This window comes from Galleria mellonella, unplaced genomic scaffold (assembly GCF_026898425.1).
Source record: "Galleria mellonella isolate WM207_F2 unplaced genomic scaffold, CSIRO_AGI_GalMel_v1 utg96, whole genome shotgun sequence".
Classification (NCBI taxonomy): domain Eukaryota; kingdom Metazoa; phylum Arthropoda; class Insecta; order Lepidoptera; family Pyralidae; genus Galleria; species Galleria mellonella.
The window spans coordinates 1,305,295-1,332,614 of record NW_026442179.1 but is presented as its reverse complement, the minus strand read 5'-3'; the positions used below and the strand labels follow the sequence as shown (position 1 = coordinate 1,332,614).

At 35.7% G+C, this 27,320-nt stretch overlaps 4 protein-coding genes across 10 annotated transcripts in view; 3 read left to right on the top strand and 1 right to left on the bottom strand.

Moving 5' to 3' along the window:
- The window catches only part of LOC113523586 (protein kinase C-binding protein NELL1-like), a 58,505-nt gene extending 48,156 nt beyond the window's left edge, over positions 1 to 10,349 (top strand). Inside the window, exons 10-18 of one of the 5 annotated variants that reach the window (XM_052902774.1) lie at positions 1,263 to 1,402; positions 2,134 to 2,254; positions 2,991 to 3,272; positions 3,682 to 3,789; positions 4,233 to 4,387; positions 5,367 to 5,516; positions 6,250 to 6,402; positions 7,898 to 7,918; positions 9,275 to 10,349. In XM_052902774.1, the coding sequence (XP_052758734.1) occupies positions 1,263 to 1,402; positions 2,134 to 2,254; positions 2,991 to 3,272; positions 3,682 to 3,789; positions 4,233 to 4,387; positions 5,367 to 5,516; positions 6,250 to 6,402; positions 7,898 to 7,918; positions 9,275 to 9,394 (1,250 nt within the window). In that variant the 3' untranslated portion in view covers positions 9,395 to 10,349. Of the gene's footprint in view, positions 1 to 1,262; positions 1,403 to 2,133; positions 2,255 to 2,990; positions 3,273 to 3,681; positions 3,790 to 4,232; positions 4,388 to 5,366; positions 5,517 to 6,249; positions 6,403 to 7,897; positions 7,948 to 8,961 lie in introns of all 5 variants that reach the window. The other 4 variants (XM_052902777.1, XM_052902773.1, XM_052902776.1 and 1 more) reach the window with 4 other exon arrangements.
- A 517-nt stretch (positions 10,350 to 10,866) lies between these two features.
- Positions 10,867 to 15,183, bottom strand: LOC113523587 (tetraspanin-10-like). Of its 3 annotated transcripts, none has more exons than XM_052902779.1 (6): positions 15,072 to 15,183; positions 13,678 to 13,872; positions 12,816 to 12,992; positions 12,343 to 12,435; positions 11,700 to 11,819; positions 10,867 to 11,115 (listed from the first exon to the last, which is right to left on the bottom strand). In XM_052902779.1, the coding sequence occupies exons 2-6, from the start codon at positions 13,822 to 13,824 to the stop codon at positions 10,942 to 10,944; spliced, it is 711 nt and encodes a 236-aa protein (XP_052758739.1). In that variant the 5' UTR covers positions 13,825 to 13,872; positions 15,072 to 15,183; the 3' UTR covers positions 10,867 to 10,941. The 3 variants fall into 3 exon arrangements, with proteins under 3 accessions (XP_052758739.1, XP_052758738.1, XP_031763465.2); XM_052902778.1 differs by having other exon boundaries at positions 15,065 to 15,173; XM_031907605.2 differs by lacking the exon at positions 15,072 to 15,183 and adding an exon at positions 14,464 to 14,588.
- Positions 15,184 to 18,645: 3,462 nt separating this feature from the next.
- On the top strand, positions 18,646 to 20,521 carry LOC116412738 (uncharacterized). Its single transcript, XM_031907634.2, has 3 exons — positions 18,646 to 18,815; positions 19,656 to 19,741; positions 20,123 to 20,521. Exons 1-3 carry the CDS (start codon positions 18,731 to 18,733, stop codon positions 20,315 to 20,317), a joined length of 366 nt encoding a protein of 121 aa, XP_031763494.2. The 5' UTR covers positions 18,646 to 18,730; the 3' UTR covers positions 20,318 to 20,521.
- A 99-nt stretch (positions 20,522 to 20,620) lies between these two features.
- LOC113509154 (uncharacterized) lies at positions 20,621 to 27,299 on the top strand. The gene is made up of 10 exons (XM_052902770.1): positions 20,621 to 20,996; positions 21,913 to 21,975; positions 22,517 to 22,678; positions 23,056 to 23,184; positions 23,548 to 23,624; positions 24,201 to 24,290; positions 24,489 to 24,644; positions 25,217 to 25,344; positions 26,026 to 26,132; positions 26,938 to 27,299. The coding sequence occupies exons 1-10, from the start codon at positions 20,874 to 20,876 to the stop codon at positions 27,112 to 27,114; spliced, it is 1,212 nt and encodes a 403-aa protein (XP_052758730.1). The 5' UTR covers positions 20,621 to 20,873; the 3' UTR covers positions 27,115 to 27,299.
- The last annotated feature ends 21 nt before the right edge of the window (positions 27,300 to 27,320 follow it).

Sequence of the window (27,320 nt, the reverse complement as noted above, 5' to 3'; positions counted from 1 at the left end):
ATTCAGCTATATAGAAGTTTCAACATTCAAACAATAACACTTTAATCATTCTAATAAGGACCTATCCCCTACTGCGAGTATTTATCGTCGAATTCTTTCATTTTTTTCTCACACGGTCGAACATGCGTGTCTCAAAAGGGAATTATTATTTATAATATTTAATATATATAATATGTTACTGTGCAGTAATATGTTTATATAATAATTTAACTATGTAATTCTAACTTTACATGGTATATGATATACTCTTTAGTAATATAAATAAAGGTTGTAAGCCTCTTGATAATAAATAGAAACAAAGTACAATTACTCACAGTTCTTTTAATTTAGATATTATACTATTAAATCATATATTTACTATTTTACTTTGTACTCGTATATGACATATAATAAATAATAACATAAATACCCAACTTCTGTTAATCCATTCACACTTATTTAACTAAAGCTTCTTTAGGACTTCCATCAACAATAATTGTGATATATTTTATATAATGACCACGTGGTCTACTATACTTGTTCACTCTTGATACGGCAGGGAGCTCCGCTCTGTTCACCGGTTGGACAAGAAGCGTCTCCGCACCCAAATAACAATATTTTATATCTACAGGGCCGAATTCGAGTGAACAAGTCAGTGAGACCACGTGTTCTTACAATTTCATTACTTTTTATTTAAGTATCATGATAATAAATAATTATAAAATCAATTAAAATATAAATTAATGTTTTATATACATTACAAAATTTGGTTTTTAATATTTCATTATATTTAAAGTAATTAGTCTGATTTTTATTAATAAATGTAGGTACACATTTTGCCACAAGATGTTTAAGAAAATTGATATAATTTAAAATAAATATCTAACACGTGCAAATTTAGAAAGAAAACTAACAAGTTAGAATTACATAATGTAAATCTAATAATCCTGCCCAGCTATGGTCGAGTAAATAGAATTTTCAAAAATAATATGTAGTTTATGTTAGTCGATAATGTAACGTTTTATAGGTAAACTAATTTTTAAAACTTTGTGTAATTTTTAAATTTATTCATTGCAAACAAACAAAATTTTGCTCTTTATAATAGATATAGACTAATGTAGAAAATCTGTGCGATAAATGTACCGTAGTCTATATTTTTGTAAAATTAACATAAAATTTTATTTATTTTACTATTATTTTATTTACTATTTAATTCAGAAGAGTTCTCTTTTTGGCTATATATATTGAAAAGTAGTTAACACAAGTTACGTTGTTATTTCCAGACGTGGACGAATGTCAGGAAGCGGGCGGGTTGCGTGGCCACCACTGCCACCTGAACACCCGGTGCGTGAATGTCGTCGGAAGCTACGTATGCCAGTGCCTGCCCGGGTACGCTCGCCGGGACAAATTCAACTGTGTTGAGGTACGAACTACTTCTAATCAATTTGGAAAATAAATTAATGACTGTTTGATTTGTTTGTCATCATTTCACGTATTAATTGTACTGTACATTGTGTCGAATATAAGTCTCCCCCATAGATCGCTATAAAGAATGGACTATTCGTATCTTCCATACATTTAAGGTCATCTTTTTATACAGTGAAGACCAATCCTACCTTTGTTATCGTTAAAAGGGAGGTAGTAAGAAAGAAAAGAAAGGTTTATCATCATATCATCATCCTCATATCAGCCTTTAACTGTTCACTACTGAACATAAACCTTTTTGCCAGTATTTACCACACTTGGCAGGCGGGTTGACAACCGCAGTTGCTGCCCATCCCTCCATTATTAAGTTCCCTTAGTCGCCTCATACGACACCCACGGGAAAGTAAGGCCTATTCTATGCCGGAACCACACGGCAACTCTTCTAGCTATATAATGGTCAATTAGAATAGGGCCGTCAATTTTAAAATTTCGCGTTGTTTATACATATTCTAAATTCACATTCGGAATTTAACACGATAAAAAACCGGATTATCATGACCATGACGTGTGCGATCCATGTTGAAACGTTGACAATAAAAAAGCAGGTATGTGGGAACTATTTACTTGTAAAGGGTTTTCGCGTTAGGTCCCGAATGTGTATTTAAAATATATAGCATACGACACACAAAAATGTAAATTAGATGATAACGATTGGCAATGTCTTTCCAGGTGGATGAATGTGCGAGTGCTTCGCACGGCTGCGACGCGGCGGCGGAGTGCAGCAACACGCCCGGCTCGTACACGTGCCGGTGCCGCGACGGGTACGCCGGCGACGGGCACACGTGCACGCGTAAGTCATACACATACACAACCATACATACCTTTCTATCTTTCTATTATTACCTATTTTTTTAACACTTAGCATAGAAATCTTCTTATCTGTATAGCAGATATATAATTGTATTTTAAATAATTCGACTTAAAAACACACACCAAATAAATAAAACTTAGCCCTAGATATGTTCGAGTCTCGAAATAAAATAATGCAAGAAACACTGATCACAATTTGATTTTAAAGTACTCCTTACACGTTTGTACTTAATGGAGAAGGAAAGGAATGTGAATTTATTTACTTAAGTATCTTCATACGAATCCGCGTCAAGTTCCGGCCGAAATCATTAGGAATATTGAGAATCTACTATCTGCGTGCCGTGTGGTCCTGATATAAAATAGGCCACCCCTTCCTTTCACGTGGGTGTCGTAAGAGGCGACAAACGAAGATACTTAATGGCAGAGGGATGGGCAGCAACGTCCCTCTTGAATTATCTTCTTTAAACAGGGTGAACAAAGCGTACATGACACCCCTAATGTTGCAGGTATCTATAGGCTTGTTTGCCACTTTAGTGGTATGAAAAAAAATCACTAACAGTCGAACTACGGTTGTCAACCCGCCTGCCAAGAATGACAACTATTAGCAAAACTCCTCTTATGGGAAAGCTTATATTCAGCAGTAGACAGTTTACAGCTGATATGGTGTTGACGATTATCTGCGTATGCCGTAAAAATAATTGCATCGTCTTTCGCAGCTATTTGCACAGGCGGGTGCCTCAACGGCGGCGAGTGCGTGGCGCCCGAACGCTGCGAGTGTCCGGTCGGATTCGAGGGCTCGCGCTGCGAGCGAGACGTCGACGAGTGCACCGCGCCGCCCGCCGGCGCCGCGCACCCCGCGCACCCCGCGCACCCCGCGCTCGACGAGCACGCGCGGCCGCCGTGCGTGCCGCGGGCGCTGTGCGTCAACACGCCCGGCTCCTACTACTGCGTCTGCGGCGACGGCTACCGCCGCGACACGCATGGAGATCACTGTGAAGGTACCTCTACATAATACACATACAACATGTACATATATGTCTGTATGATGATATAGTATGCATAGATATATGTATATATATAACGTAATACCACTTCTTCATCTTTAGGATATCAAAACTATGGAAACAAAGCACAATACGTTAGTATACGAGAAAGAAAACTAAACTTATATCAAGTAGTAAGCTTATCCTATAGGAAGAAATTTGTAGCTTACATTTTAGTCATTAAAATTTATTGTGGTGATGTCCAAAAAATATGATAATTGGTTGATGGATGGTTTCTTCAATTTCCCAATACTTCATTATATCATCAGCTGTTAACAATCCACTGCTGAACATAGGCCACTCTCTTGGGAGGGTTTTCCCCAATACTTAAAACTAATAGAATTTAAATTATCGTAATTTTCAGATATTGATGAATGCATGGAAGGATTTCATACATGCCACCCGAGCGCACGCTGCGTCAACACCGATGGTGGCTTCAGATGTGAATGCGATACACAACCATGTGAACTCAGTAAATATAAAAAAAATTATTACCAAGGAATATATAAAGACCAATACGTACTGATAAATACTGACACCTAACAATCAATATCAGTAAAGGGAATAAGGGACTGTTATAATAGTAGTAGGTACTAGCAATACCGTCACTGTCAGCTGAAATACTGCGCTGTTTTACCCTACTACCTGCTGTCAGTACCTAATGAATCCGTCACGAAGTACCCAACTGACCTAACTTCATCGTCACCCATCATAATTCACTGATACCCAGCCAGCTTATATCAAAAAAACAGGCGAGGCTACCATTTTATTTCAGCCCATGAAAGATCAATATCAGTACGCGCTTATCAGTGGTATACAATATCAGTGCCGGCACAGGTTTTAACATGGTCAATTATATGCAAAATATTGCGACTTTTTGCCGTTGAATATATATACCCGGTGGTGGTGTTGCAGGCTGTTCGTGGCAAGGCAAAGTGATGGAAGACGGGGCGCAGTGGCGTGAGGCCGGCGACTGCCGCGTGTGCGCATGCGCGGCGGGCGTGGCCGCCTGCGTGCGCGCCGCCTGCGCCTGCGACGCGCCGCACAACCACTCCACCACCGCCGACACGGTATCGTACTATTTTTAATATATCCACACTGCGAATTTCACTGCGCTTTTCTATAACATGCCACATGGCTAGCATTGTAATAATTGACCTATATACTTTTAAAGTAATTCGTAGTCGGCAAGTTTTTTTATATATACATATGTACTTAAAATAGCAAACAAACTAACAACCCACTACGTTGCGCGGTAGTAGCATAGGAGATATAAAACTATTATTTCGTGTTCATTACGCTATCCTATGCTGACAACTACTGTAACGTAAATTGTTAGTTATTAGTAGTAATATATAAGCCAAGAAGTTTTCACATTTCCTTATTAGTTGTATTTAGGATAGAATTTTAGTTTTCGTTATAATAATTACAGTTCAAAACAAGTTGTAGTTAAGTGTAAGTTTCTTTCTGTCTAGCGAATTTATTTTTTGTCTTCACAGACAGTTTAAGACGAGGAGAATCTCTACACACTGCTTCTTTGTCTCACTATCATGCCACCCCGAATTGTCACGTTACCTTTTAAAATCACAATAGTAGTAATAATAGGAATGTATTAATCTTATCGCGATCACAATGAAACAACTCGATAGTTTTAGCATTTAAAGTATTGACATGTTAATATAGTTTCAAAAATGTTTATCACGAACTTCTTGTCAAATTCATTTCATATAGTCGATATGGAATTAATTTGACCAGAAGTTCGTTTAACTATGCAAGTATGAATGACCTGTGCTTTTACCTTGACTCATGATCTGCTAAAAACCGTCCTTGTTAGACTCTCGAGTGAATATGAAATCTCAATCAAAACTCCAGCAAGGGTTGGTACCGAAAATTCTGGTTCTCCAGATTAGGTCCGGTTCTCTATACCATACTGATCACAGTTTGTTCTCGATCTAACCTCAATGTACTATACCTAATTACAGAACTATTTACACATTAACATTGGTCATTTTACTTATTGATTGTATCTTAAAGAGTTATTTTAAATAGTTTCAGAGCACAGAGACATCGCTGATTGCACCAGAATCCTGCTGTCCTCACTGCGAACCGCGTTACCACTGCCGTCATCAGGAAATGCATCACGTCACTTTCCGAAGTGGCGAACGTTGGCTCTACCAATGCCAGATCTGCGAATGTCTAGTTAGTAACCTAAGTATATGCTTTACATATATTACTTGTTTTGCAGTCTCTACTCGTTATCATAGTCAACCAACCCTAACCTTTTTTTTAAATAACTTAATTTCTATTGGTAGATTTTTAAGAAGATTTTTCAGCACTCAAAGTAGTCCAGAGGGAGACTTTGTACAAAAGTCGTTTGCTTTAGTACCTCTGTCCCATTCGTGTTTCAACCGTGAAGCAATTGTGTTTGCATAGCTGTGTTTCAGTTTGAAGGGTGGGATATGGCGTGAATTTACAGAGTACAGTGGAATAACACCTGAGTCCTCAGGAATGGCAACGTATCATGAGCGAAACAGTATACTTTGTTATGTCCATGGTACTGCTCATGTCTATAGGCGACGGTTACCACTTTCCATCAGGTGGCCTACCTGATGGAAAGTCAGCTTGTTTGCCATTCTAAGTTGTAAAAAAAACATACAATTTTAACATTATTTGTAAATAAGTTGACATTAATGATAAAAATAATAACATCGATATCATAGAATATACTGTTGTGCCAATAACTAATAGTTTCACTGACAAATCGTGTATTTCAAATGTACACTTATACAAACATAGCTGCCTGAGAACAAAAACAAAAGAGAGCTACTCACGCAGATGACAAGAGTGCAATCTCGTTTTGGTTCCGTTTTCAACAATTTGAGCCTGGTTGTCGAGCTTCACGTATAACGAGCAAGCGTTGGTGGTGTTGCAGATGGGCGAGGTGGACTGCTGGGAGCCGGAGTGCGAGGAGGCTGGCGGCGGGTGCTGCGCGGCGGGCGGGGCGGGGCGCGGCGCCGGGCCCGAGGGCCGCGCGCGCCGCCTGCAGCTGGCGGGCTGCGCGCCGCCGCACTGCCCCGCCTGCCAGGTACCGCCGCGCTTCTCCCCCATACGCTAAAGCTAACGCTACCGCCACATTACACGGATCTTTGCTCACAGAAACTATGCCGCTGACCACTCATCATGGCCGTATTATCTGGTGCTCACTCCATGATGTGCGCGGAGCTTTTAGCTATGCGCAGAGACATGTTTGGGAGTACGTAGTTATATAAGTGGTCATATACTCCAAATTGCATACAATTTGCTGTTCTCAGTCACAATGCGTTGAAGGTCCGTTATTATTTCGCCGTACCACCGTAGAATGTTGACACCCGAGATCTATTCAGTCGCTAAGACTAGCACCACATTAGGTCGATCTTTGCTCATGTATCTTTAGCAACGAAACGCATTAGCGGAAGATCAACAACGCCAAATTGCACATTCTCCTCTATGACGCGCCAAACTTAGCATACGATCAGCGTTGAATGTATAAATGCGACCGAAGATACGCTGAATGTACGAGTACGTAAGGGTCTAGCCACACTGCTAAGTGCCAGCAGCCCGTATATCATCTCTATCGTAATATGTATATATATCCGCACTCATCAGTGATATTCAGTGCTGATGCGCTCCCTTCACTTAGCAGTCGCTGCGATACGCGTGGGCATGAGCAAGATACAATAGATCTATTAAGTTTGGACAGTTTATTGCTACTATATTTATTTTATATTTGTTATTGTATAATATAATAGCAGTCAAGAGTAAACGACATTTCATTAATATTAATCCGCCGAGCCGTTTAAGTTTTAAGTTGCGTCTTTACTTTTCTTCTTCTATCAATTTCTCGTCGTCCATCTTGAATCTCATTATTTCTTACTGGAAAAATATTCTCTCACATAAATTCACATTTTGTTAGTTATATCAACGTGGTACTTACGTCACTGAACATCATTGATACTACATAGTATCTACGTACTTATACGTTGTAGAAAATGTATGAGACAACTTAATTTTGATAATCATTGGTACGACACTGATGTGTACAACAGCGCTTTAAAACTTAGGGCCATTTTACAGATTACGCAAGTGAAGACGGGAAAAAATCGTCATGTCACGCTGTTGTTCTCGAATAATAATCAATCTCACAAAACTAAATATTTTGATCTTACTTAATCGATATCGATGTTCCATAATTAAATTTATTCAAATAATTTTAAACAATTTTAACCAACAAGTGTGAGCAAACTGCATGACACATTGGGGTAGTTTGTGTAGTGTTTTCTGCGTCTTATTATGCGCACGAATCACTCAGTAAAATGTCTAATTAAGCAGCGGTTAAGATCCTGTCTCTATAAATATCGTGATGATTCAAAATTGTGAGATACGAATCATGTATGTAAAATCGCTATAATTAATCGTTTTCATATTCTGATCGAGTTCCTGCTTACGTGTGCAACTAACAATTTCCATAAAGCTTCCAGCCATCTAATTGGAATCGCTTACAAAATTGTCTCGTGTGAAAGTGTCGTTTCCGCTTGTTGCAGGGCGGGCAGTGTGCTACTTTGGTGAGCAATCTCGCGTGTTGTGTGCATCGGTAACCATCCCCACTTTCTTATTCATTCATACATTGCTCAATTAACATTTATTTATGTGCTTTAGTCTTCAATTTTATTTAATTGAACAATTAAAATTTTCACATTTTGTTATTTATATAAAAACCAAAAATTTATATTTAGTTCACTTATAAAAATCATTGGCGCCCAACGTGGGTCACTAAAGTTGTATCCACGCTGGGCACCAATTAATATTTATTGTAATCATAGAATTGAAGACTATCATTTCAAATATCATTTTATGTTGCATGTTTTCTCTTTTACTCATCCATGGTTGCATGATTATTCTATAATTATATTTTTTTGTTTTATAGAATTGCGTGCACTTGTTAATGATCTAGTATGTTAAGAAGTTATAAAGTATTTTTTTTTTTGTTTTCCCATCAAATCCATTTTTCTCTTTTTACATCATAAATGTCCATTGTATAATTGTATTCTATGTACAAACTAAACATTTGTATGAAGTATTACAGAAATCATACATCATTTTAGGTATTCAAAAATGCATCCATAGTATATGCACTTGATAGTAAATTGTGTTTACAATGTTCCTAAATAATTAATATTAGTTGCAGTCCCATATAATACATTCTATAAAATGTAAATAACTGTAGAAGTACACATACCCACCCGTATATACTACCTATCTCAGGAGCTCGCAGTCATCACTCACAACGGCTCCCAACCACTTATATATTATAAATCACAACCACTAAATAGCTGCTTTTATTTAGTTAAACACAAAAGCATTGTAAACGTGGAATTAGACTAAAATAACAACGTAGCATTAGAATTAAAATACGTGATAGATTGAACAACTTTTCCTAAGAAAGTCGAAAATTTCCACTATGATTTATAGCGAGAATTAAAAAATATTTTCTTCATCATGTCCGAGTCAATATACGAAAATTTCTTAAGAGAATTTTATTTTGAAATTGAGAAATTTGTTGAGTTTCTTGAATATTATCACTATAACTGAGTTTGACCTTGTACAGGGAAACGAAAGTGAATTGAATTGAAAGTGAAAAAAATGTGCACATGCCAAGCAATTCGCATGATACTGAAAACTTTCTTAGAAAAGAACTCTGTACGAAATTATTCGCGAAATCAATCGAGCAACAAAAGAATCAAGAATGTTCTTCGAATGTTCTTACGTTGAACAAGGAACACCACCTTTGGGAAAGAACGAGAATTCCCCTGGCCTAATTCCACGTCAGTATCGAGTGGTAGGTTGTGAGTGGTCGCTGCCGCTGCCGAGCGCCGGGCGGCCGGGGCCGGCGGAGGTACATGCGTGGCGGTGCGGTGCAGGGCGCGGGGCGCGGCGCGCTGGGCGACGGCGCTGGCGCTGCTGGCGGCGTGGTGGGGGCGGGGCCGGGGCCGCGCGGCGCACCGCAAGCACCGCGGCGCGCGGCGCTAGAGCCGCCCTGAGCGCCGAGCTGCGCACGCGCACCTATTTATTCTAGATAGATCTAATTTAACCAATTGCGGCGGGCGCGGGACCCCCTCGACGGCCTTAACTTAGCGAGCGGCGACGGCGCCCGCCCGCGCGGCGACCGGAACCGCCTTGTGATACTGTATTATATTGGAGAGTCGCGGTGGGATGATCACCTCGTTGTAGCGATACTGTAGTGTTAACGTAGCTGGACCGCGGGCGGACGCCCCGTGACGGTTCGCTTTGGCCGCACGAGCGTCCCGGGTGGGACCTATCGAACCGAGAGGAGCGCCGAGCGGTTCCGGCACCGAGCGTGTTATATCGAGCTGTGTTTTGATTTCGCGTGGCGTTCGTAGATTTAATCGGACCCGGTTACCGAACAAACATGTTCTTTAAGAACTCGTTTCTAGACAAATTATATCTAGTTATTTAAAAAAAAAATAGTGAAGTAAACTTCTCGTTCCAGTAGAATTGTTACGGTTATTGTAAGCCCTCATAGAGTTCCTAATAATAAAACGCACACAAATGTCCCGTGAAATCAAAACATCCGCCTCGAGCCCGACACGACAATATAAATATGAGTTTTTCTTTCCAATATAATTATGTCAATATCGAGTGACGAATGAATGAGTCTACTGAAGTAGCCTATGTAGAGCCGTATCGGGCCCGAGGCGTCGCGGTAAATCGACCGCAATCCGTATGCGTCCTCTACCTCGGCGCGTTCACACCGCCACTACTTATAATCTTCGAATTCTAAATTTTACAGTACGTCGATTGCTTCAAATTATTATCCTAGAGTCGTAACGGAACTATTTAGCTATTGTTGTGAATATGAATAATGTATAGTGTCGCCTTCGCTGCCGAGCGCTGCGAACGGGCTGCGTGGAGGGCGCGCGGGGAGCGGCGCGGCGCGCGGGCTGCGCCGGCGCCGGCGGCTTTTCAATTATTATATTACGTAATATTTTAATACTAGAGATAGTCCTGTACATGAGTAGCGTAGTGTCGACAAGCCGCCGCACGCCCGCGCGATCGCGCCCTGTTGTACGAAATTTTTCATAATATATTATAGTTTTTGTTTGTCTTTATATAGAGATCGTTTTCTTGTATAATTTGATGATAACCAAAAATAGGTACCAAATATAGAAAAGATATGATTGTTTCTTAATTTTCATAAAGCATAATGATGCTTGCATGTTGTATTGTGTTCAAAAAATTATGATTAAAAAGATATCCTCAATATGTTTTTTAATGCGGCCCAATATTACAATCCTTTAACCATTTAGATATGTCCAGCAGTTCAATATTAAATAAGTAGTAAGTATACTACATTGGATCTATCGAATATAGCTGATTTATAAGATCTTGTTTTTATAATAATTTAATAATAAAAAAATAACAATCAAAATTAGATTACAGTATGATACCTAACATTAAAGAGATCAATAAGATACGGGAATTCTATTTTCATATAGATATTATAAAAGACATGCTCGCATTTAAATAACCAATGATAACTACAGAACATAAAGTAGGCCAAGTGATTTCACATTTGTGGGGTTAGATTAGGGAGTGCAGCAGGCGACGTCAGCGATACCATGGGAGGGTGCGCGGCGACACAGGCGACGCGCAGTGGCTGCATTGGTTTAAAGACACGCGCCTCATTTCGCTCCACCACATTGGTCACCAAAATGTAAGCAGTTGTAAACAATGTCACACCCTGTAAGTTAATATAATTTAACGTATGCGACAGACACCATAAACTTTATCATTTAAAATCCCCTATTAACTGTAAAGAAGATAAACGCTTTTGTATGCAGAAAGTTCGTTATTTTCAAATATGCTCAATAAATTGTGGAAAATGCGTGAATTACTAAAAAGAGACTTTGTACGAACGTATTTCTACCATGAAGCAGCTGTGCCGCAGCTGATAGCAATGAAATTACACGATATGAACTTAGAACACCTTAGTTCGCAGTGCATTATGTTCACATTGCTGTTCATGTCTATAGGTGATGTGTCCACTTTCCATTACATGGGTAGTCAGTTTATTTGCCATTTCTTTGTACAAAAAATTACTCTAATAATAAGAGAGGGAAAACATTATCTACTATCATAGTAGACTTATGGATTCAATTGCAGTAGTTTAGTGGATAAGCTCAGCCAAATATAGAAAATATCAAGAGCAATCCACAAATATCTGATTATCTCATCTGGGATGAGCAGAGCAGAAAGCATGAGCATATTTTTACAGCTTTTTCCTTTGAGATAGAAATTACTTACACTACTTATTAATATGATTACCATAACGATAATAATGGCGGAAGCGAGAGCAGAGAGTGCGTTGGTGTAGCGGCGTAGCTCAGCGAGTGCAGGACGTAGACATCCAGTTCCATATAGAGGTACATCGCACTGCTCGCCGCGCTACGTAACATAGCAAGGCATTGTGTACTTATCGCGTAATAAATACATAATATACCTATTATGTATATCCTTTCCACACTCATTATATCAGCCATTATCTGTCCACTGCTGAACGTAGACCTCCCCTATTTAAGATGGTTTTCACCAATAGTTGCCACGCTTGGCAAGCAAGTTGCAACCGTAGCTTTTGATGATGTTTTAAAAGGGACTATATTTCTCCTAACCATTAAGTTCCCTTAGTCGCCACTTAAAACACCCATAGGAAAAAAAGGAGTGACACATTCTATGCCGGGACCATACTGACTGGCTTGTCCTGACTAATATTATGAAAATATGAAAGTAAGTATTCTTTGCTATAAAGGAGCCTTCTAAACTTCATTACAATGAACTAGGCACTCCTAAAACTGTTCACATTGCAGATTTTGAAAAGCTCTTTATCAAAAATTATGTAGTATTTGCAGTATTTTGAAAAAAAATTGTATTATATTATTTTAATGATAATTTCAAATTAAAAAAGTCCTACCTTTCCATTCCATATACGGCCACAGCAAGCAGGCGGTAATGTTCGGCGATGCTGATACCAGTCTAAGTACGATTGCACTCCGCAGCACCTTAACTGCAAATCATTAAATGACCCAAGGTCAAAAGCTCTTTGCAATAATCAGTATCAAATAAAAGATAAACATATTTCAGAAGTAATTCTATGTATGCCCCGTTTGAATTATTTGCAATGTAACCCCAGTAACAGACATAAAGGCTTAGGTAACCCCACATTATTATCAGGCTAACTTGACAGTACGTATATCTATTTTATATTTGGAAATAATAAATAAAGCCTTTAGTAAACCTAATATAGAAACACATTTATACTTAAATTACACATATTATATATTATAGGATAGAATGGAGCTGGTTGTGCAGAAAACAGCCATATCTTACAGACATTCCAGATAACGTGACTGTTTTCTGCATAACTAACTGTAAACATAAATATACTTCAATTTGCATAGCACTAAAGGCACTCTTGACTGAAGGGTCGAAGCTGTTAAATGCCATCGCTCTTAGCATGCTGCTATTTAGTCCGCTTGGTTCTCGGAGTGCGCGCGACAATCCTGTGATTGAGGACAGTCCCATGGACAGCATCAGCATTGCAACTGTCACTAAACCCATCAGCTGTAAAGTATCAAGGACAACCGTTAAAGACTAATATGTAAATTATCTGACATTTCGAGTAACTGGTTCATTAAGAATTTGCTCAATCGATCCGCTTTGTCTGAGACCAATAAATAATATATTTTATCCAAATATCTTCCGTAATATAGGTTCGCCTAGTGCTGGGTCCAATGTACTTATGTTGTATATATATTGTTTAATAAATAAATAAATAGCAGTAACAACAATAGCTATTTATCTATAATTATAGATCGTCGAATGTACTCGTACTAGTAGCTCGGTCAATTTTATCTCACATTATTTATAGTATTTCAAGGTGGCCAGAAACAAAGTCTCTATCTCTCTATTCACGAACAAGACATCATTTGCTTTGACGGCTTACATGATAGATACGTCTCATTTATACGCGCCGCTTCTGGAAATTTTTGATTTCTTGCTCAGAGAAAATACCGATACAAACTCTACTAATATTATAAATGTGAAAGACTGTAAAGATGTTTTGACATTTGTTACTCGATGTGGTACATGGTTAAACTATTTCCTAATTTAACACGTATGATACTTCATATACTAAATCACACAGGTAAAATCACAGGATATAACCAGTTTTACTTACACTTTTAAATTGTTTGACATAATATATTTAATATTATGTCAAACAATTTAAAAGTCCAATTGAACGTACGGTTGCCATAAGTGCCATCGATTTAACATGGTAAGGCACCAAGGTGGAGAGCCAGCACGTTGGCAAACAGAGCAGGGCACCGGTAATGAATAGCACGCTCGAGCCAAGCTCCACACCCAAATCCGACGTCCAGAAGTAGTAGGACATGCGAAGGAGACTCCATGCTGTCGAACCGCCGAGGACGGCACCCCCGCTCTTAAATTATAAAATTAACAAGTGCACAATATAGATAAGTAATCATTCTAATTGGAGCCTTTGTATTGGGATAGAAATATTGTCGCTAATATCTTCTAGTTAAGTATCGTGTCATTACTTACCAACAGGTAAGGTAAGATCAATGGTAAACCCATTTTGTAACAAAAAAAATAGTGACTATACCTCTAAACAGAATTAAGGCAGTGTGATATGCGCAACAAAACTCTACGTACATTTTATATCGAAATCTTCATAATTAGTGCGCTTAGGGAATTGGGGCACATGTCGACAATTGACGACATGGTCCATGAATACAGTCAATAGAAAAGAGAATGTTTTTTCTAACCTAAAAAGTTGTACACTGTTGTTTCACGCTAATTTTACTCCTAACTTTTATACAAATTTTGTCAAAATTATCTTCAGTTATTTCTAAGATAGTTTAACATAATATCATAATAATAACATAATCTTCGTAAAACTGTGTATTTACTATTGGTATGATACTTTTAATTTGACAACCTATTTCATTTCATGTAATGTAAAACCACATCTCTTTTTCTAACTTCTTATAAATAACGACGCCTTACTTACAAGTAATAAACCAGCGCAAGCAAACAAAACCAGTCCGCTGTTCTTCATCATATTTTTTTTTTAATAAATTTATTCAAATATGAAATTGAAGGAAAATTAAGGTTATTTGTAACATTAAATGTCACTTGATTAATTTTAAAGTGATTTGAATATAGACCTAATTTTATTTCACTATATTTTTATATTGTTTCTGTTTTGATACTACAAGAAGTTTATCATACATATATGCATTACTTTTATTTTATTGCAAAGTAGTACAATTTTGATGACTATTATAGGGCTGATATACTTTGTGATGAGAAACTTTGATTATGTAACCTCGACGCTTTGAACCAGCGACCTCGTGTTTAGATTTATTTAATTCATATTGACATAAACTTTATATAATGGTTATGTATAATGATATATATATATATATATATATATATATATATATATATATATATATATATATATATATATATATATATATATATATATATATATATATATATATATATATATATAGTAATTACTATATTTTAAACGCTTAAATAAAAAAAAATGTTTTTAACAATAAGCCAATCGAATAAAAAAAAAAAAAGTAAAAGGCGCAACTTACAAAATACCTTAAAATTAAGTTCCTAAACTTGACATTATGAAACAACCATGGTCATCGAATAATCCCCAGATCTTTGTCCCTAAAATGTCCCTATATTTACTTACAATAATAAATACAAAGGTTCCAAAGAAAATATATTTAAGTACAAGTAAATCGATTTTATAGTCTATCAAGCGTAATAATTTATACTATGTTAGTAATATAATGGCTATTTAGAAATTACATACTCGTATATCCAGTCGAAAGATAAAATTATTTTTCTTTCCATTTAGTCACTTCATTCATCGATTTCGATATGATAAAATGTTTGTTCGCGACATTATTTGTATATGTGTAATTATAGCGATATTTATAGCAATGTTTATAGTTAGTTGTTAAGTTTCTAGTTTAATCGTTTTTTGTATTCTGTTATTTTATATAGATTTACATAGATTTAAGATACCTATAGTGTAAGTTAAATAAAGTATTCCTTTGTGTGTTGTCATTATTACCTACAAATAGAAATAGAAATTGTAACAATAAATAGAATTAAGAAATTGTAAATTGCAATAAATAAATAAACGCTATAGAGTACCGATCTGAAGAGACACGCGTCTCGTTCATTCTCGCCCCGTCCCGCTCGCGCAGATTCGCTAACGCGAGTTGGAAACGTTATCGTGCGAGCGGGCGGGTATAAAGATAGGCCGCCTCCCGTCGAGCGGCATTCGCTTCCGGGCAGCGACGCACTACACTCGAGAAGAAATAGGACAAGAAGAAAAAATACTCTCTTCAGACGGTACCGGAGGCTTCAGAATAGTAATCGCTGTGTTTCACTCCAGCCTGAACCAACGCCCCTACAGTCCACGCTCACCGAACGACAGTCCACACCGTTCAATGTTCGTTATTATTTTTTACTGTTACTACATTTTTTATATACGTACAAGAAAATGACGCATTAGCTTGGACACATGTATGGGAATTTGGCAAGAATGTCCCTAACAGTTCTGTGATAGTAATTAATGAAGGCGTAATACTTTCATATGAAGAAACTAAACATGTTTACTTTTCTGTGAGTATGTATTAATTGCATAAAAAGTAGAAACAAAAAATATATTTTTTTTTTATGTTTCTGTTTCTATAATTCTAAACCGGGGTTCCCCCTGGAAGCCATCATGGTTAATTTTAGTGGAATTCGCCACGATGGGCTAACTGACCTGCTGGTTTAGAACCAAATGCTGTGGTTTGGACCTGCTGTGGTTTCTTAACACTGGTTATTATATTAATCTATTTAAGAGCCCAGTTCTTGTATGACCATTTCTGTATTCATTTAAAATTATAATATTAATATTAGTACTGTAACTTATTTAAAAATAAAAAAAATAATTTAATTTTGTATATCTTTTCTATTCAATATGTATATTCAAATATTAATAATTAGACACAATAGAACAAATATTATTCTTACTTTATAATATACTTTATTAAAAGTGTAATAATGTAACGAAATGTACCGTTGTTTTTATTTTCAAAATATTCAGGTTCCAATATATTGGAAAGATAAGTACGTGATGGTGGAGATGGACTATCCCATGCTGCCACCGACAGTGACCTTCAATAGTTACGCCAACGACGTGGTGATCTCTTACGGGGACAAACAGCCCAACGCCTCATATTATAAGATCACCGTGAAGGGTGTATATCAACCTAATTGCAATGAATAAATAAATCAATAAATACATAATTGAACAAATTGAGCATAAGTCTAAATATAAAATTTATAAACCTTACTTAGATACTAAGTTTATTTATCCATTCATTTCATTAGGTAACTATGTAGATATAACATAAATAGACAAAGATATCTATAAATATACGCCACAAGAATTTTATGAACTTACTGTGTTTATTTTTAAATAAAAATAATAAAATATACTACATATTATATTAATATTATTGTAACTGCAAGGACTAGTAGGCCTATTCACTTTCGCTTATCTGTAATGCCGCATCACCACCCCTTCTGGCTAAAATTCGCCTCTTCAAGGCCGTTCGTGAATCGATAATCGTGAATTATCACAATTATCGATCATTCGATAATCATAACCCTCCTTGAGTATATTTGTTGGTAATCGGAAATTTTGAAATTTATGGGAGGCATAAGTCCTATTTTTTCTAGATGTTTTTTAATGAATGATAAGGAAATGGTAACGCCGCCTGCGCTATCGGTATACATACACTGGCGAAGCACCAGAGAGGGATGATAGGTGAGAATGAAACGGCAGGTCAATTAGCCCACCGTGACGAATCTAAAGATAAATCAATCACGATGATTTCCAGGAGGAAGCACGAGGAGTTCGACCTAACGGGATATATTTTGCTAGCAATGGGGCTACTAATCCCCATTACTAACAATCCCTCCCTCCTCGTTACGTTACGTTATGTATACGTTACATATATCTATCCCAGTTTAATAGACATCTCGTACTGAGGATATTAACGAAAAATGGTGAGTTCCACAAAAAAGATTGTGTAAAACTACTACTGTATAAAATCTATGACTTTCTTCATCCTAAAATAATACCTGTATGTTACAACAATCGCTTGAATCGTTAAGACGCCAAAGATGATAAACAGTCCGACTCGAACCACTGAAACTGCGTCAAGATGTTGCATCTCTGTGCACCTTCTACCGATTTTATCATGGAGAGTACTCTAAGGAATTGTTCGGATTGATACCTGCTGCTGATTTTCACCACCGTACAACCCACCATAAACTAAAGTTTCATCCCAACCATCTGGACGAGTGGCAGTCTTCCACCGTGCGTTTTTCAAGGCGCTTTCTTCCATGCACAACCACTCTTTGAAATCAACTTCCATATATATTTCCGAATCAATACGACATCATAACCTTCAAGAAAAGAGCATATTCCTTTTTAAAAGGTTGGCAGCACACCTACAATGCTGTTGGTGTTGTAGGTGATCATGGGCAGCGGTAGTCACTTACCATCAGGTGAGCCGCATGCTCGTCTGTCTCCTGTATTGTAAAAAAAGAAGAGTAAAATTGATGGTATACAATATCAGCCGTTAACTATCCACTGCTAAATATATCCTATTGGGGTGGTTTTGCCAATAGTTGCGACGCTTGGCGGGCAAATTGACGACCACAGTTAGGTTTTGATGACTTTTAAGAGAGACACTGCTATCTGTCCCTCGACCATTAAGTTCCCTTACTTTATCTTACGACACCCACGGAAAAGGGAGGAAAGGGCCATTCTATGCCGGGATCTTACGGCTTTGATCTAAAATGATAGTATAGACACTATAAATATAGAGACCGTAAGCTTTATCGCCACCATTTATCATTGAGCTATGGAGAAATAATAATAAGTAATTGCAGTTCGGCAAAAAAGAATTTTGATTTCACTAAATAAATCATATTGTATGAAACTCGTACAAAATATAAATTATGAAGAATTCCTACTTTTTTCCTTATCTACTAAAATAATTTGTCATTTCATGTATTAATACAATTGTATTAATACATGAATGTAATGTGAGAGCATAAAATAATTGAACTCTCGTATAGAATCAATTCGCTCCGAATATGTACACCTTATGTATTTAAATTTAAATTACAAAAATTAAATTTCTTTCCAAGTAAGTAATATTACTAAAGATACAGTGGCGATGAAGTGGTCGCTTGTATACTTACTGTTCGTTTACAATGTCTACACAGCCATTTGTTCGGACACCACGGATGTCTTTGAATTTGGTAAGAATTTTTATTCTCTTTTTTATCTCTATTTACTTTTTCTTTCCATCAGTTTATTCTTTAATCAACTTTACAGTGAATTTTATATTACATATTGTATAACTATAATATATGTAACTAATCCAACCAATTTTGGTCATTATTTATTTATATTATTAACAGTACTATTTAAGATTGAAATAGATAGATAAGTGGATACACTTTATAGGTTCCTTCAAAAGATTATAATAGTAAACTTATTATAGATGCAAACAATTACAAGAAATAACCACAGGGAGAAAACAATGGGCTATTTATCGCTAAAAGAATTATTTTGTTCAAGAAATAATTTATTTCTTGAACAAAATGTTCAATAATTTAGTATGTACTAACGATTTTTCATTTATTAACAGCTTTATGATATTAAACATCTTAATAAAAAATAAAATAATCGTATTTACGTAGATATAAATTTTAGTAAATAAATGTAGTAGCATAGAAAAATAAAAAAATGATGAGGCAAATAATAACTTCTATCGTGTATGGTTGGTACCTTTGTGATAATTATGTATAAAAGAGAACATATCTCTATCACAGACACAATGGTTCACAGCTCAAATAAATTGCATGACGCAATTAAAGGATTACAATGTAATGGTAACCTTGCCTTCGTTATCAGTATACACTGGCGCCCCACCAGATGTGACAATAGATGAGGATGAAAGCAGGTTAGTTGGCCTATAGTGATGAATTCATAAAGAACTTATCAAGATAATTTCCAAGAGGAACCGTATGGAGGTCCACCTAATAGGCGCATGACGAAATTATAGGTTTATCAACTACAAATATTATCTATTACAGGCACTAATGTGGGGCATATCTCATTCAACGTGGCGGGCACTATTGGTAACTCGCAACAGGATAAATTAACCAGAATTCCTATAACAGTGAGTTTGTATAGTTAGTACTTAATTCTAAATAAATTATAAATAATTCTAAATAAAAAAGTTACAGTTATACAGTTAAAAGTTAGAAAAAAGTAATAACACAAGTGAACTTATTTCGATCGTGCCTACGACTGCGCCATAGAGTTCATACAGCTATCGACTTTTTTCTAAATCTCTTTCCTTGTACCGGTTGTATTAGTTTTTTTTTTTTTTAACTGATCTGAGTCATAAATCTGAGTTATCGTCTGATATACATTATTTACATTATAGAAATTAATGAATAACAACACTAGATTTCGATCTGTTACACCCGTTCCGTTATGTCATGTATAGTAGATATAGTCAATAATTTAAATGTAAACATTGCCATTTTGTCCACAGGTCGGTTATTGTATGAAGATAACGTATGTACGCGTGGAAGTAGACAACAAGCACGCACCCCCAGTGGTCGCCATGGACTACAATGTCAACACAATCACCATTAAATACCGGTGGCACCAAATAAGTACCTCAACGTACATAGTCACCGCTAAAGCTGTACCGATTCCGAGTTGCTCTAGTTCTAATTTGACCTAAGTTTTTATCTATTGAATCATTAATAAAATTTAATTTATCCTTTTATTATGGAAAGAAAAAATTTCTTTCCTCTATTCCGAAAAATCAGATTCCATAAAAAAAAAATGAATGAAATGTTATCCATTTTAATTACTTACTTCACAACTATTGGTTGAGCCTTTAAACTACTATGAGGTTATTAAAAAATAAACAAACCAATCAACATTTTTTATCATCATTTTAAAGAGTATCATATCATAGAATTGAATCTATTTATTAAATCAGTTGCAAATGACTGCTAGATGATGTCAAGACTGACATATTCAGAGAATTAAAAATTAAAGTTTAAATACAGTTATTTTATTATAAATATTATTATTGTATAGAAATTTGAGAAAAACTATATAAATTTAAGTATTACGTCTTTCTAAAAAAATTAATTCTTCGTTGCAATAATAGGAACTGTTTTTAGTTCTCTTTTTAAAACGCACTTATTAGTTGTTGTATATGAAACAAAAATAAAGCTATGTTTTGCTCATTGTTGGTCTGATAAAAAATAAAAGCTTACAATATAAAAATGCATCCGCTGCGCGAGCGAGTGTGCGATGAATTGCTGGAAAATCCGGCGTTGCGCACACCACCGCCGGAACCGGAACGACCACGGCCGCCTCGTATACGGAAACCGAGAGAATTCAAACTAGTCAGTAACCTTTTTTTATTAACAAATTGCACATTAGGATGATTTTCAACAAGTGTAACCTCTGTTAATTTGATTAATTTTAAGTCTTCAGAAAAGTTGATATTTCCAGAAAACATTTTATAAAATGATTCCTTCTATATTTCTAAGGCCTTTCTTGAGAATCGAAGTTGAAAGCACAGTCGAAAGGTATACCAATCCCACTTGTTGTAAATCACCTATTATATTTTAATTATTAATGACCAGGCCCGATTTCGCACGGGTTGATATAATTTTCAAATATATATTACGAAAGGGGAGGGATTGTTAGTAAAACGAACTACCAGTCCCATTTCTAGCAATATACTCCCCCTGGAAACCATCGTGTATTCATCGCGATAGGCTAACTAACCTACTTTTACATTCTTACCTGTCATCCCTCACTGGTGCTCCGCCAATGTACGACTTAGTCGTATACCGTTAGCGAAAAAGGGATTTCTATTCCATTATCATCCATTACATATACATAAATATATATGTATAGACTATTTTATCCGCTGATAATGTAGCTTTTTACAGGTAAAAAGATTATTATATATTAAATAAATATTTTGAAATAAACTTATTAAACTTAAAACTTTAGGCAGACTAATATCAACATTAGAATCGATACTTAAGCACCATTTTCTAACTTTAAAGTTTCAATTTAATATTACAGCAAAATGAGCAAAGTAACGACCCGAATAAAGTAAATTTTAGTAGAAAAAAAAAATAATCAGATTAAATTCGTGTATTTTTTGTCAAAAATACTCGACTAGTTTCCGAACTCTCCACCACCCATAATCATGAATAAAAGTTTAGCTGTATTTGTACATTTTTTAATATAAACATTTCTATTCATAATGCACTATTCAAATAATTTTCTTTTTGTTTAATTTAGCCACCGCGATTTCCATTGCTATCCAAGCAGTTCTATGCCAATTGGTGTAACCATCAAAAAGAGGTAACTAATCTTACTTCTTGTTTTTTAGTTGTAAAATTATAAGCTTTTAGAAGTTTTGTCTGTTTGTTCCAACATCACGCAAAAATTACTACATCAAATTGGATGTGATTTTAACAGTTGTGTTCATGAAAGTCTAACATAAAATCTGGTACATTTTTTATCTTAATACGATAGAAATTATCATCAGTATTCCTATTTCTTTTTTACGTGTACAAAGTAACAGGTAAATAGCTAGTTAATAATAGAATCATCATCATTATCATATCAGCCGTTATCTGTCCACTGCTGAACATAAGCCTTCCCCATAAGGGATGTTTTGCCAGTAGTTGCCCCGCTCAGCAGGCAGGTTTACAACCACAATTAGGCTTTTAAAGATGTTTTAAAAGGAACACTGTGGTCGACACCCACAGGAGAGGAAAGGGTGGCCTATTCTAAGCCGGGACCACACGGCCACTAACACACGGCAAATAATAATAAAATAGATGTAATATAATTAACAAATTAAGTAGTTATGATTATTTTTTGTATTAATATTTTAAAGCTACAAATGAGCAAACACAAAGTAGACGACAGCCCTCCAGAATTGTTTCCTGAGCTTTACCTGAAGCCACGCAGGTTGGACTACTATGCGCGACAATTAGAAGAAAATATGAACGTCAACAAGGAGTTGCTTAAACGAATTAATTTAATTCAAAGAACTGGGGTTAGTTAGCAAAAAGTTTCTCTTAATTATCTAACCTTATCCCATTTATTCTCATAAACAAAGCTATTGTGAATCTTCAATACTTTAATTAAATTAAAAACATCAAACTTTTGGAAGGTTTTGAAACTGTATCACTAGGCTGTGGGTGTTGAATTCATTTATCTATTTTTTTTTTAACACAAAAGGATAAGGTTGAAGAATAATATTTTTAACTGACTTTAAAATAGAAGAAATTTCGGAATAGAGGATATTGACAGGTTAATATCTTTTTGCAGGACTTAAACATGTATCCCAATGTGGTACGCGTCTTAAGTACATTTCCAATATACGTCACATTATTCTTATATTCGTATTTTATTTATTAATTAAAATTACAGGGGTTTGTCGACTGTTGGAATACAGAACCAACGAATACTTACAATAAACTACTTTGCAAGCAAAGACAACGAGTTCTAGACGAGATACGTGTGAAAAATCTATATTTCTATTCAAGATTACTAATTGCAGTTAGTACATTAATTTAACTTTTATGTATATTTTGCTGAACTAGGTATTATCTGATTATTTTCTATTATACATTTATATTATATATACTTCTCTAATAGTTTGATTAGAATGATTTTGTTTAATTTCGCTAGCATAGTAGGTATATTTGTGACTGACCACCTGTTACTACCATCCATGTCAGCCTTTAATCTCTGACTACCATTTTGTTCACGTTCGTTTTGCGACACGTGTTTTGCCACTAAACGAGACATTTTCAGACAAATTATTAGGTCATTTTTACATATATTACAAAACAAATGGTATGAGTATAACTATCATATCATAAACATAAAGTATTCTAACAATATTGTCAATATTTATAGCGATCGGAGCAATTGCTTACCAAAGAATTAGATGCATTCTGGCAAGATACAAAGCATAAATTAATTTTGGGGGCCTCGTAAGTATAATAAATAATTATTTTTTATTCATTTATTACTAGTCAGTTATCAAGTCTTCAATTATAGTGTAGTATAATCCCAAATTAATCCAAGTGACGGCTGCTAACTCCATGGGACTTTGTACTCAATATGCTAGTTGAAATGTGTGTCGGGAGCTACACCCTTCACAATGATAGCAGACAAGATGTCTCATGACCAGCCCATTAGTATTTCATTATTTGTGCTAATATTACACTATAAATTGAAATGAGTATGTTTCTCATCCCGACAAATTGCAGTAAAATTTATGAAAATTTAATATATATGTAGAAGAGATATAATATATATGGCCGTGTGGTCCCGGCATAAAATAGGCCACCCCTTCCATTTCCGTGGATGTCGTAAGAGCTAAGGAAGGGCGAGGGATGGGCAGCAGCGTCCCTTTTGAATAAATCTCTAAAGCCTAACAGCGATTGCCAGTCCGCCTGCCAAGCTAACCAACTACTGGAAAAACCCACAAAGGAGAAGCTTCATAAAAATAAAGTTATTCATATATTTTTTCTTTTCAATATTAATACAAGTAAATTATTTTTCAGTTTGCCATTTATTTTATTTAAAACTGAGAAAATTGATCGTGACATAAGAGATCCAGCTTTTGACAAGCCACCGAACGTCCATCGCACTAGGTAATTTATTATCTACTCGTATCTACAAACTAAGTCCCTTACGGGGTTGGCAGAACCGAGAACTAAATCTTACATACATCAATTGCTTCATTCACTTTTATAACTCTTCTCATTCGTAATTATATCATCAATAATATATTAACTAATAGCAGTTATGTTTTCTACCTAAATTTTTTTTTGTCTCCATCTATGAATCAGGGTATCAATGGACATATGTGTGTTGGGCGGATCAAGGATCGGTAAAGTTACAATTGAATTGTTCAATGACATAGTACCAAAGACCTGTCAGCTATTCTTATCTCTCGTCAAAGGCGATACCCATGGACACGCGTATACTGGCACCAGATTCTTTCGGTTAGTGAAATTAAAAATACTTTATTTAAATGAACTTTATTTAGAATAGAATTTGCTCCATAATTACTGCTAGGTACCTACTACTCCTATTATTAGTAGTGCAAGTATGGCGCCATCTAACTAATAAGAATTTCTTTTGTTGAACACAAAGATGCAACGTGTTGTTTACCGAACAGCGGCTTTATATATCCCTTCTAAGTTCAATGACAATATTTTTTTTTTAATAAACATAAATGGAATTTAAAAAATCACATACAGCTATATATTTCAATTGGTCTAGGTACCACGTACATCTATTCCAAAAGTATTCAATATTTTTTAAATAAATATTAATGAAACGAATACGCTGAGAAATGATAGATCTGAATGAAAACAGGTTAGTTGGTAATCGTGACAAATTTATTAACAGTTAACCACGATAGCTTCCAGGGAATCCACGTGGAAGTCAACCTGGCTATTTATTTTACTAACCAACCACCAACGGAGACCAATGATCTCATTACTATTGTTAATGGGATCGCTGGCCCCCATCATTAAAAGTCCATTTCTCCTGGTATTCATTATTAATCCAGAGTCGTTCCAAACCTATACTGCCGAGGTGGAGACGTCACGAAAAATAACGGTTTCGGGTGTTACTTACCCGACGGCGAGGTGGAGCCGATGGGCGCTGAAAGCTATTGCCTCAAACATTCAGTACCTGGTGGGTAACTTTTCTTAACTCTTCTTTTTTATGACATTTTTAATGGATAAAAATGGAATAGTAACCCTGACTGCGATATCGGTATACGCTAGCGGGCTACCAGTGAGAGATAATAGGTCAGAATGAAGTAGATTAATTGGCCCATCGTGACGAATTTAGCGCAAGTGGGGTTACCATTCCATTTTCATACATTAAAATAAATCACATAGGTTTCAAGGAGGAACCGCGTGGAAATCGACATGCTAGTGTAAATTGTTAGCAATAAAACTATTAGATCTCATTACTAACAATCCCTTCCCCCTCGTTTATGACATTATCATAAGTAGTGACAACTCAGAAGGTAAACGTTTTTTATTCAATCAGATATCACATTTTTTTTTTAATAGTAAATGTAAGTGGTCAGTGAAGGGAAAATTTTCGTTATTTAAAATTTAAAATATAATTATATTTTAAATTTATCTATTCCAAGCTTTAAACAGATAAGCTTGTACAAAAATACGCTCGCTGCTGATTCCCAGCGAAAATACATATATTAGATACCTACCAAATCATAAAAGTCTTTTCAATTAACAAAAACTACATCTTTTTATTTATACTGACAATAATATAAATCTACTTGAATAAAGATGATTTGAATTTAATAAATTAGCCTAAACATTAAAATGATGTATTCGGCTACAGGTGTACTGTCCATGGTGGTGAGTTCAGACAACGAAGTGTGCGGACAATTCAACATTATTTTCAAGCCTTTATCACAGTTCGATGGAAAACACGTCGTTTTTGGGAGAGTTAGTATTTGTTGATTCACCCGAGTTACTGAAAAATAGAATAGGTAGGTAGTATAGGTATTAATAATTTTTATTTTTTGTAATTTCATTACATCAAATTAGTATCTACTCAAGAATGGCAGAACATAAAAGGTATTGTATTGTATTGTAAAATCTTTATTGTACATAATTCAAACTGAACACTGATAAATGATTTAGTATACAATGGCGGACTTATCCCATAAAGGGATCTCTTACAGTCAACCTTTGAGAAGCTGAAAGAAAACTGTAGATTGTATAAGGGTAATAACCGTACAATTAAAGACAAACTAAGATAAAATAAGGTATTACAATTGTCACAATATATTATTTAATTTTCATATGGTTGTTCAAGTCTATAGGTGACGGTTACTACTTCAATCAGCTTGTTTTCTATTTCAAGTTGAAGAAAAATGTAGTAATCGGGGTAGCCATTGATAAACGATTCGGACAACCAACTTTTCGGAAAGAAAAATACGGTAAATTTTTATGATATAAACTAACTTTTAGTATTAGTATTTTGACTGTAACAAATATTCATCCAAATTAATCGATAACAAATTTCGTCGTGTACTTCCGGCATAGAATAAGCCACCCCGTCCTTTCCCGTAGAAGTCATATGCGGCAACTAAGGGAAACTAACGGTCGAGGGATAGGTAGCTGCGTCCATCTTAAAACATATCCAGGGCTTAACTGCGGTTGCCAACCCGCCTACATGGCAACTATTAACAATGGTTATTTTTACGATTAATTTGGAGGTATAGTACAATAAACGAACATATAATAGATAGTTGGAGGCCCCGCACAAGCCTTAGAAAGAATCAGCGCACTGGGACTGCCCCTCGGGACTACCACCACTGATTGCATTATCCGCCAATGTGGATGGTACACTCGCACCGGACAGTTCAAGCCAGGCAATGAGAATACTATTAAGTTCCCGCCCCGGAGGAAGGCACAGAAGTGATAGAACGTATTGTTGTAAATTTGCTTTTGTTTATTCTTCGATAATTATTATACTTTGCATATAAAAAGATTGTTCTCATTTAAAATAAAATTAATAAATTCAAATTTTTGTATACAAAATAAAACGGATTCTATATATCTAGTAATTTAAGACTTTTTCGTCAAATAAACTTGTTTATGACTCCATTGCAACATTACACAATATTC